The following is an 11989-nucleotide window of genomic DNA, read 5'->3' as shown; positions in this document are numbered from 1 at the left end:
AATGTCAGTGTCAAGTCGGTCGTCATTAATGGAGATGGAGAGGTCCAGGAAGGGGAGGGAGGTGTCAGAGATGGTCCAGGTAAATTTAAGGTCAGGGTGGAATGTGTTGGTGAAGTTGATGAATTGCTCAACCTCCTCACAGGAGCATAAGGTGGCGCCAATGCAGTCATCAATGTAGCGGAGGAAGAGGTGGGGAGTGGTGCCGGTGTAACTACGGAAGATCAACTGTTCTACGTAGACAACAAAGAGACAGGCATAGCTGGGGCCCGCACGTGTGCCTTATTGATGTTGAGTAAGGGATAGGTATCAAATGTTACTTAAATGTTTCAGAAAGTAAAGATAACACTACTCAGTCACGGTTAAGTGATCAGCCAGTAGATCAAAAGGGAGATTTTGAGTTGTTAAGAACACTTGGGGTCTAATGAGGGCAACACCAAGTAGTCACTACATTATGGCCTTTCAACTTTCAATTGAAAAACTGCATCCCTCTCCCACTTGCCCCCCAGCTCTCTCACTGTTTCCTGATCAAGAAATGACCTCCTCTGGAAGTGTTCGCACACCATAGGGAGGACTCCCCTGCTCTTTGAAATCATGCCATGGGGACTCTTACCTTCACCAAAGATGGCAAATGAGCTTTGGTTTAATATCTCGTCTAAGAGATTGCAGCCACCACTGGAACTCAGTCATATACTGGGAGTGTCAGCTTAGAGTACATGCCCATGTCTCTGGAATGGGACTTGAATTCAGAACCTTCCGATTAAGTGGTGAGTTGCTATGACTTAACTGATGCTTTATCGTGGCACATAATGGATCCTATCAATTGCTAAGGAGTCCTTGTGTAGCCAATCAAAGTCACCTGATCATAAAGGGAATGGAATATAACTGAATGATAATTGATGTATCTTTGCATCTCCCTTGTTCAACCTTAGACTCATTCTCAATCAACACAGGAATCATTTGATCCTGTCAGGCAATTAATTATTTAAAACTCCATCTGCATCTATAAGCAACAGTCCCCTTCTAACAAATACTTCCAGGCAACATCTCACCTCCCCCAGCCTTTCAACAATCTCAGAATTTTACAGCCTCATTATTAGAGCTTGTATATTATTGCCTAGGCCTCTCCACCAGAGGCAACCTTGCTGTCTAACATGACCAAACTCAATCATCCCAACTTTACAAAAGGTTTTTAAACAGACCAACTCCCTCTAAGCTGTTTGTTTTGGGCGTCAATGGTGATACCCCTTCACGTTTTGTAAAAAAACCCCAATATGTTCAGGTTACCTGACGTAAGAAATGTATGACATCCACTGGAGGTATTTGGGAATGGTGTCGAAACTAACGAAGAATCCAGAGAAGAGCAGCACTGGAATGGCAGTTACTGGACCCACAAACGTTGCCACCTGCAGACAGAAGGAAACGAGTTGATTTATGATGAGACCAACTGATGGCTACATTTGGGGCAATATTTGCCATGAACAAAAGGGGTCAAAAAGAGTTTCCTGGTGACAAGTGGAAACATGATGGAGATGAAGAGGCAAGGAATACTATTTATTATAACAGAATACGGAATGAGGCTTTTCGGCCCTTCACAAGAGCTCGCCAATTCATCCCATGCTTCCCCCATAGCCCAGTGTGTTTCATCTTTGCAAGGAAATACCCAACTCTGTTTTGAAATTTGAACCTATTTGCATCATTCTTTCATGCGATACATCACAGATCATAAAATCCGGCTGCATTAATCATTCACGAAACTCTTGATTTCCCAACTGAACTTTCAGAATTCCAGCATCTGCACTGTTTTGTTTTGTCACACTGTTAAAGTCATAAGCTATTAACACTTGAGCTCAACATTTAGCTTTCCCTTTTAAAGGGAAGGGGCTAGAGGAGCGAGGGAAGGGGCTAGAGGAGCGAGGGAAGGGGCTAGAGGTAAGGTCAGTGATTTAAAACGAGGAAAAATGGGGTGACACAGTGGCTCAGTAGTTTGCACTGCTGCCTCACAGCAGCAGGGACCTGGGTGCAATTCCTGCCTCGGGCAACTGTCTGTGTGGAGTTTGCACATTCTCCCCGTGTCTGCGTGGGTTTCCTCCGGGTGCTCCGGTTTCCTCCCACAGTCCAAAGATGTGCAGGTTAGGTGAATTGGCCATGTTAAACTGCCCATAGTGCTCGGTGCATTAGTCAGGGGCGAGTATAGGTTAGGGGAATGGGTCTGGGTGGTTTACTCTTCGGAGGGTCAGTATAGACTTGTTGAACCGAAGGGCCTGTTTCCATACTGTAGGGAATCTAATCTAATCTTAAATCTCCAACAATATGACCCTTTGAAATGTGGCTGACTGGGGATGTTACATCTCTGCTGTGAGTCCGGAAGCATAACTTCTGACAGATCCATGGAAGATTTGTTCTTGGTGTTTGGTGTCACAGACAAGGCCAGTATTTATTGCCCACTGATCTGAATGACTGGCCACAACCGTTTCAGAGGGCAGTGAAGAGTTAATATTGCTGAAGCCTGGAATCATATGTAGAACAGACCAGATAAGGGCAACAGGTTTCCTTCCCTAAAGAAGATTTGCAAAACAGATGGGTTTTTATGACAAAGGTCACAGTCGGTCACTGGACTAGCTTTCAATTCCAGATTCTTTGCGGATATTGAATTCAAATTTCACCATCTGTCACGATGGGATTCATTATGTCCCCACAACGTTAACTTGGGAGCTCTGGATAACTAGCCCAATGGTATTACCACAACATTACAACCTTCACATAAAATGCAAAATGAAGGACATTCGAAATGTGTTGGAGAGAGAGAAAGAGAAACAGAGAGATCGGATCTCCTCTGCTCCGCCCATTCCTTTTCTTCAGTTTTCTTCCCCCACTCTCCTCCCTTCCCTCTGTGTTGGACATCCGGCCTTGGCCTCTGAAGCAGGGTCGGCGATCGGCAGAGATACCAGTCGGCCAAAGACGGGACACCGGTAACCAGTGAGCCAAATCAGGGACACCGGTAACCAGTGGGCCAAAGCGGGTACACCGGTAACCAGTGAGCCAAATCAGGGACACCGGTAACCAGCGGGCCAAAGCGGGGACACCGGTAACCAGTGAGCCAAATCAGGGACACCGGTAACCAGTGGGCCAAAGCAGGGACACAGGTAACCAGTGGGCTAAAGCAGGGACACCGGTAACCAGTGGGCCAAAGCAGGGACACAGGTAACCAGTGGGCCAAAGCAGGGACACCGGTAACCAGTGGGCCAAAGCAGGGACACCGATAACCAGTGGGCCAAAGCCAGGACACCGGTAACCAGTGGGTTAAAGCAGGGACACCGGTAAACAGTCGGTCAAGGTGGGGACAACAGTAACCAGTGGACCAAAGCTACGACACCGGTAACCAGTGGGCTAAAGTGGGGACACTGGTAACCAGTGGGCTAAAGTGGGGACACCAGTAACCAGTGGGCTAAAGCAGGGACAAGGTAACCAGTGGGCCAAAGCGGGGACACCGGTAACCAGTGGACCAAAGTGGGGACACAGGTAACCAGTGGGCCAAAGCCAGGATACCGGTAACCAATGGGTTAAAGCCAGGACACCGGTAACCAGTGGGCTAAATCAGGGACACTGGTAAACAGTGGGCCAAAATGGGGACACCAGTAACCAGTGGGCCAAAGCCACGACACCGGTAACTATTTGGTTAAAGCAGGGGCACCGGTAACCAGTGGGCCAAAGCGGGGACACTGGTAACCGGTGGGCTAAAGCAGGGACGCCGGTAACCAGTGGGCTAAAGCCAGGATACCGGTACCCAGTGGGCCAAAGTGGGGACACCGGTAACCAGTGGGCCAAAGTCAGGACACCGGTAACCAGTGGGCCAAAGTGGGGTCACCAGTAACTTGTGGGCCAAAGCCAGGACACTGGTAACCAGTGGGCTAAAGCAGGAACGCCGGTAACCAATGGGTTAAAGCCAGGACACCAGTAACCAGTGGGCCAAAGTGGGGACACCAGCAACCAGTGGGCCAAAGCCACGACACTGGTAACCAGTGGGCTAAAGCAGGGAAACCGGTAAGCAGTGGGCTAAAGCCACGACACTGGTAACCAGTGGGCTAAAGCAGGGAAACCTGTAAGCAGTGGGTCAAAGTGGGGACACCGGTAACCAGTGGGATAAAGCAGGGACACCGGTAACCAGTGGACTAAAACCGGGACACCGGTAATCTGTTGGCCAAAGCAGGGACACTGGTAACCAGTGGGCTAAAGCAGGGAAACCGGTAAGCAGTGGGTCAAAGCGGGGACACCAGTAACCAGTGGGTCAAAGCAGGGACACTGGTAACCAATGGGCTAAAGCAGGGAAACCGGTAAGCAGTGGGTCAAAGCGGGGACACCGGTAACCAGTGGGTCAAAGCGGGGACACCGGTAACCAGTGGGCTAAAACAGGGGCACCGGTAACCAGTGGGCCAAAGCCAGGACACCAGTAACCAGTGGGCTAAAGCAGGGACACCGGTAACCAGTGGGCCAAAGCGGAGACTCCGGTAACCAGTGGGCCAAAGCCAGGACACGAGTAACCAGTGGGCCAAAGCCAGGACACCAGTAACCAGTGGGCTAAAGCAGTGACACCAGTAACCTGTGGGACAAAGTGGGGACACCGGTAACCAGTGGGCCAAAGCCAGGACACCAGTAACCAGTGGGCCAAAGCGGAGACTCCGGTAATCAGTGGGCTAAAGCGGGGACACCGGTAACCAGTGGGCTAAAGCGGGGACAACGGTAACCAGTGAGCCAAAGCGGAAACTCCGGTAACCAGTGGGCTAAAGCGGGGACACCGGTAAGCAGTGGGTGAAAGTGGGGACAACGGTAACCAGTGGGCTAAAGCAGGGCCGCCGGTAACCAGTGGGCTAAAGCCAGGACACCAGTAACCAGTGGGCTAATGCGGTGACACCGGCAACCAGTGGGCCAAAACGGAGACTCCGGTAACCAGTGGGCCTCATTGGGGACACCGGTAAATAGTGGGCTAAAGTGGGGACACCGGTAACCAGTGGGCCAAAGCAGGGACACCGGTAACCAGTGGGCTAAAGCGGGGATACCGGAAACCAGTAGGCCAAAGCAGGAATACAGGCAAACAATCGCCCAAAGCAGGGACACCGGTAACCAGTGGCCCAAAGCAGGGAGACCGGTAACCAGTGGGCCAAAGTGGGAAAACCGGTAACCAGTGGGCCAAAGCGGGAACACCGGTAACCAGTTGGCTAAAGCGGGGACACGGATAACCAGTGGGCCAAAGCGGGGACACCAGTAACCAGTGCGCTAAAGCAGGGACACCGGTAACCAGTAGGCGAAAGCAGGGATACTGGTAACCAGTGGGCTAAAGTGGGGACACCGCTAACCAGTGGGCCAAAGCCAGGACACCAGAAACCAGTGCTCTAAAGCAGGGACACCGGTAACCAGTAGGCGAAAGCAGGGACACTGGTAACCAGTGGGGCAAAGTGGGGACTCCGCTAACCAGTGGGCCAAAGCCAGGACACCGGAAGCCAGTGGGCTAAAGCAGGGACACCAGTAAACAGTGGGCTAAAGCCAGGGCACCGGTAAGCAGTGGGCCAAAGCAGGGACACCGGTAACCAGTGGGCCAACGCCAGGACTCCGGTAATCAGTGGGCCAAAGCAGGGACACCCATAATCAGTGGCCCAAAGCGGGGACACCAGTAACAAGTGGGCAAAGCGGAGACACCGGTAACCAGTGGGCCATAGGAAGGACACCAGTAACCAGTGGGCCCAAGCGGGGACACCGGTAACCAGTGGGCTAAAGCACAGATACCGGCAACCAGTGGGCTAAAGCCAGGACACCGGTAACCATTGGGCTAAAGCAGGGGCACCGGCAAACAGTGGGCCAAAGCGGGGCGACCAGTAACCAGTGGGCTAAAGCACTGACACCTGTAACCAGTGGGTCAGTGCCGGGACACCAGTAAACAGTGGGCCAAAGCGGGAACACCAGAACCAGTGGGCCAAAGCCAGGACACCGGTAACCAGTGGGCTAAAGCCAGGACACGGGTAACCAGTGGGCTAAAGCCAGGACACCGGTAACCCGTGGGCCAAAGCGGGGACACCGGTAACCAGTGAGCCAAAGCCAGAACACTGGTAACCAGTGGGCTAAAGCCAGGACACGGTAACCAGTGGGCCAAAGCGGGGACACTGGTAACCAGTGGGCAAAAGCCAGGACACCGGTAACCAGTGGCCCAAAGTGGGGACACCAGTAACCAGTCGGCCAAAGCGTGGACACCGGTAACCAATGGGCTAAAGCTGGTATACCGGTAACAGTGGGCCAAAGGGGGGGCATCGGTAACCAGCAGGCAAAAGCACTGACACCGGTAAACAGTGGGCCAGTGCCGGGACACCGGGAACCAGTGGGCCAAAGTGGGGACACCGGTAACCAGTGGGCTAAAGCAGTGACACCGGTAACCAGTGTGCCAAAAACGGAGACTCCGGTAACCATTGGGCCTCATCGGGGACACCAGTAAATAGTGGGCTAAAGCGGGGACACCGGTAACCAGTTGGCCAAAGCAGGGACACAGGTAAACAATCGCCCAAAGCAGGGACACCGGTAACCAGTGGGCCGAAGCTGGGACTCCGGTAACCAGTGGGCTAAAGCGGGGACACCGGTAACCAGTGGGCCAAAGCGGGGACACCAGTAACCAGTGCGCTAAAGCAGGGACACCGGTAACCAGTAGGCGAAAGCAGGGATACTGGTAACCAGTGCGGCAAAGTGGGGACACCAGTAACCAGTGGGCTAAAGCGGTGACACCGGTAACCAGTGGGCCAAAACGGAGACTCCAGAAACCAGTGGGCCAAAACGGGGACACAGCTAAACAATCGCCCAAAGCAGGGACACCGGTAACCAGTGGCCCAAAGCGGGGACACCGGTAACCAGTGGGCCAAAACGGGGATACTGGTAAACAGTGGGCCAAAGTGGGGACACTGGTAAACAGTGGGCCAAAGTGGGGACACTGGTAACCAGTGGGCTAGAGCGGGGACGCCGGTAACTAGTGGGCTGTATTGGGGACTCCGGTAACCAGTGGGCTAAAGCGGGGACACTGGTAACCAGTGGGCCAAAGCAGGGACACCGGTAACCAGTGGGCCAAAGCAGGGACACCGGTAACCAGTGGGCCAAAACGGGGACACCGGTAACCAGTGGGCCACATCAGGGACACCAGTAACCAGGGGGCTAAAGCAGGGACACCGGTAACCAGTGGCCTAAAACGGGGACACCGGTAACCAGTGGGCAAAGCGGAGACACCGGTAACCAGTGGGCCATAGGAAGGACACCAGTAACCAGTGGGCCCAAGCGGGGACACCAGTAACCAGTGGGCTAAAGCTGGAACACCGGCAACCAGTGGTCTAATGCCAGGACACCGGTAAACAGTGGGCCAAAGCGGGGACACCGGTAACCAGTGGACTAAAGCACTGACACCTGTAACCAGTGGGTCAGCGCGGGGCACCGGTAAACAGTGGGCCAAAGCGGGGACACCAGAACCAGTGGGCCAAAGCCAGGACACCAGTAACCAGTGGACTAAAGCCAAGACACGGGTAACCAGTGGGCCAAAGCGGGGACACCGGTAACCAGTGGGCTAAAGCCAGGATACCGGTAACCAGTGGGCCAAAGCGGGGACACTGGTAACCAGTGGGCAAAAGCCAGGACACTGGTAATCAGTGGGCTAAATCAGGGACACTGGTAACCAGTGGGCTAAAGCCCGGACACCGGTAACCAGTGGCCCAAAGCGGGGACACCGGAAACCCGTGGGCCAAAGTGGGGACACCGGTAACCAGTGAGCTAAAGCAGGGACACTGGTAACCAGTGTGCCAAAGTGGGGACACCGGTAACCAGTGTGCCAAAGTGGGGACACCGGTAACCAGTGGGCTAAAGCAGGGACACCAGTAACCAGTGGGCCAAAGTGGGGACACCGGTAACCAGTGGGCCAAGGTGGGGACACCAGTAACTAGTGGCCCAAAGCCAGGACACCGGTAACCAGTGGGCTAAAGCCAAGACACCAGAAACCCGTGGGCCAAAGCAGGGACTCCGGTAACCAGTGGGCCAAAGCCAGGACTCCGCTAATCAGTGGGCTAAATCAGGGACCCTGGTAACCAGTGGGCTAAAGACAGGACACCGCTAACCAGTGGCCCAAAGCGGGGACACCGGTAACCAGTCGGCCAAAGCGTGGACACCGGTAACCAGTGGGCCAAAGTGGGGACACCGGTAACCAGTGGGCCAAAGCGTGGACACCGGTAACTAGTGAGCTAAAGCTGGTACACCGGTAACAGTGGGCCAAAGGGGGGACACCGGTAACCAGTAGGCTACAGCACTGACACCGGTAACCAGTGGGCCAGCGCCGGGACACCGGTAACTAGTGGGCTAAAGCAGTGACACTGGTAACCAGTGGGCTAAAGCAGGCACACCGGTAATCAGTGGGCTAAAGCGGGGACAGCGGTAACCAGTGGGCTAAAGGTGGGACACCGGTAACCAGTGAGCTAAAGCGGGGACACCGGTAACCAGTGGGCCAAAGCGGTGACACTGGTTACCAGTGGGCCAAAGCCACGACACCGGTAACCAGTGGGCCAAAGCGGGGACACCAGTAACCCGTGGGCAAAAGCAGGGACACTGGTAACAGTGGGCCAACGTGGGGACACCGGTAACCAGTGGGCCAAAGCAGGGACACCGGTAACCAGTGGGCTAAAGCAGGGACAGTGGTAACCAGTGGGAATATGCAGGGACACTGGTAACCAGTGGGCCAAAGTGGGGACACTGGTAACTAGTGGGCCAAAGCGGGGACACCGGTAACTAGTGTGCTAAAGCGGTGACACTGGTAACCAGTGGGCTAAAGCAGGCACACCGGTAATCAGTGGGCTAAAGCGGGGACAGCGGTAACCAGTGGGCTAAAGCAGGTCACCGGTAACCAGTGTGCTAAAGCGGGGACACCGGTAACCTGTGGGATAAAGCAGGGACACCAGTAACCAGTCAGCCAAAGCGGGGTCACCGGTAACCAGTGGGCTAAAGCCAGGACACCAGTAACCCGTGGGCCAAAGCGGGTACACCGGGAACCAGTGGGCCAAAGCCAGGACTCCGCTAATCAGTGGGCTAAATCAGGGACCCTGGTAACCAGTGGGCTAAAGACAGGACACCGGTAACCAGTGGCCCAAAGCGGGGACATCGGTAACTAGTGGGCCAAAGCGTGGACATCGGACACCAGTGGGCCAAAGTGGGGACACCGGTAACCAGTGGGCCAAAGTGTGGACACCAGTAACCAGTGGGCTAAAGCTGGTACACCGGTAACAGTGGGCCCAAGGGGGGACACCGGTAACCAGTAGGCTAAAGCACTGACACCGGTAACCAGTGGGCCAGCGCCAGGACACCGGTAACCAGTGGGCCAGCGCCGGGCCACCGGTAACTAGTGGGTTAAAGCGGTGACACTGGTAACCAGTGGGCTAAAGCAGGCACACCGGTAATCAGTGGGCTAAAGCCGGGACAGCGGTAACCAGTGGGCTAAAGATGGGACACCGATAACCAGTGTGCTAAAGCGGGGACACCGGTAACCAGTGGGCTAAAGCAGGGACACTGGTAACCAGTGGGCCAACGTGGGGACACCGGTAGCCAGTGGGCTAAAGCGGGGACACCGGTAACCAGTGGGCTAAAGCAGGGACACCGGTAACCAGTCAGCCAAAGCGGGGTCACCAGTAACCAGTGGGCTAAAGCAGCGACACCGGTAAAAAGTGGGCCAAAGCGGGGACACTGGTAACCAGTGGGCCAAAGTGGGGTCACTGTTAACCAGTGGGCTAAAGTGGGGACTCCGGTAACCAGTGGGCCAAAGCCGGGACACCAGTAAACAGTGGGCCAAAGCTGGGACACCGGTAACCAATGGGCCGAAGCAGGGACACCGGTAACCAGTGGGCCAAAGCCGGGACACAGGCAAACAATCGCCCAAAGCAGGGACAACAGTAACCAGTGAGCTAAAGCAGGGACATTGGTAACTAGTGGGCCAAAGCGGGGGCACCGGTAACCAGTGGGCTAAAGCGGGGACACTGGTAGCCAGCGGGCCAAAGCGGGGACACCAGTATCAGTGGGCCAAAGCCGGGACACAGGTAACCAGTGAGCCAAAGCCGGGACACAGGTAACCAGTGGGCCAAAGCTGGGATACCGGTAACCAGTAGGCTAAAGCCCACTTTACTCAGCGAGTCGTGAGTTCATGGAATGCACTGCCAGTAGCAGTGGTGGACTCTCCCTCTTTATGGGCATTTAAACGGGCATTGGATAGGCATATGGAGGATAGTGGGCTAGTGTAGGTTAGGTGGGCTTGGACCGGTGCAACATCGAGGGCCAAAGGGCCTGTACTGCGCTGTATTTTTCTATGTTCTATGTTCTAACCAGTGGGCTAAAGTAGTGACCCCAGTATCCAGTGGGCCAAAGCCAGGACACGGGTAAACAATCGCCCAAAGTAGGGACACCGGTAACTTGTGGGCCAAAGCAGGGACACCGGTAACCAGTGGGCCAAAGCAGGGACACCAGTAACCAGTGGGCCAAAGCAGGAACACCGGTAACTTGTGGTCCAAAGCAGGACCACCGGTAACCAGTGGGCCAAAGCAGGGACACCGGTAACCAGTGGGCCAAAGCAGGAACACCGGTAACTTGTGGGCCAAAGCAGGGACACCGGTAACCAGTGGGCCAAAGCAGGGACACCAGTAACCAGTGGGCCAAAGCAGGGACACCGGTAACCAGTGGGCCAAAGCAGGAACACCGGTAACTTGTGGGCCAAAGCAGGGACACCGGTAACCAGTGGGCCACAGCAGGGACACCAGTAACCAGTGGGCCAAAGCAGGGACACCGGTAACCAGTGGGCCAAAGCAGGGACACCGGTAACCAGTGGGCCAAAGCCAGGACACCGGTAACCAGTGGGCCAAAGCAGGAACACCGGTGAACAGCTGAGAAGAATTGTCAGTTGCAAAGTATCAACCTAGGACCTCTGACCTGCAGGGATGTAGATGCTGCTCCAATCAGGAGACCCAAAGACTGCGCCACCAATGATGTCATAGTCCCCAAAGCTGCGAACAGAATGAAGCGCAGAGCATCGCATGGTTGTGATGTCATCCAGTATACGATGCTGCAGTAAGCCACAGGAAACATCACCTAAAAAAACCAAATCACAGCAATCAATTCTCAACAGAGTTCCATCAGCATGTGTTAACCCTTCTGTCCCGTGCTTTTAGATACGGATAAGAGCTCCACCCAATTCCACCACCCCGCCATTCCTGCTCTTCCCTTCTCTTCCCATCCCATGAGATCTGGCATTATTCCAGCTGAGATCAAGCAGGTAAGGAACATGGGAAGAAGCAGGAGTGATTTACAAGAACAAACGGGATAAATGTGGCCTGTTCAGTGTTGAAAGGATATGAGTGCATATCCGTGTCCATGATATCTAATGCTAAAGAACTGCTTCAAATCAGACTGACCAGAATGAGAGGGGAGTAGGTTCAAATGAAGAGAAAGGTAAAGTAGACAGTGAAATTTGGATGGTTCTCAACAAGGAATGATAATTATGCAAAATGTCTCTGGCATAGTTTAGTTGGGTTTATTTTAAGAAATAGCTGGCAGCTGTGGTGAGACGTTCATTCTATGAGCAAAGATGGGCCAAGTACTCATTTATTTATTAGTCCTGTGCTTTGAAAACTAGGAGATACAGTGGTCATGCTTTTTCCTCTGTGGCCTCTGATAGTATGTGTGAGCCCCACATCCTGTCGTGGTCTGGACCTGGGCTATTGGTCTTTTTGTAGTCACATATGGTAGGGCCTTTTTCTGATGAATCAGTGACTGTGTGTGTGTGTGTCTGTATGTGTGTGTGTGTGTGCCTCTGTGTGTCTGTGTGTGTACACACACCAAGGGCTGTAGTAACTGAAGTCAGGAGTGTCACCATCATCATTCAAACTCTAATGAGGGACAGGTAATAAATATAAGCCCAGTCAGTGATGCCACATCATATGAATGA

General features: G+C 53.8%; 1 protein-coding gene across 1 annotated transcript in view; it reads right to left on the bottom strand.

Annotated features, from left to right (window-relative positions):
* The window catches only part of LOC122555409 (ATP-binding cassette sub-family G member 1), an 80427-nt gene that overhangs the window by 5587 nt on the left and 62851 nt on the right, over nt 1-11989 (bottom strand). Inside the window, exons 13-14 of the mRNA XM_043701392.1 lie at nt 10975-11133; nt 1285-1403 (exon numbers count right to left, since the gene is read on the bottom strand). Coding sequence (XP_043557327.1) covers nt 1285-1403; nt 10975-11133 — 278 coding nt within the window. The remainder of the gene's footprint in view (nt 1-1284; nt 1404-10974; nt 11134-11989) is intronic.

Source organism: Chiloscyllium plagiosum, chromosome 12, assembly GCF_004010195.1.
Source record: "Chiloscyllium plagiosum isolate BGI_BamShark_2017 chromosome 12, ASM401019v2, whole genome shotgun sequence".
In the NCBI taxonomy this organism is placed as follows: Eukaryota; Metazoa; Chordata; class Chondrichthyes; order Orectolobiformes; family Hemiscylliidae; genus Chiloscyllium; species Chiloscyllium plagiosum.
The sequence above is the reverse complement of the archived record's forward strand: the minus strand, read 5'-3'. Positions and strand labels throughout refer to the sequence as shown.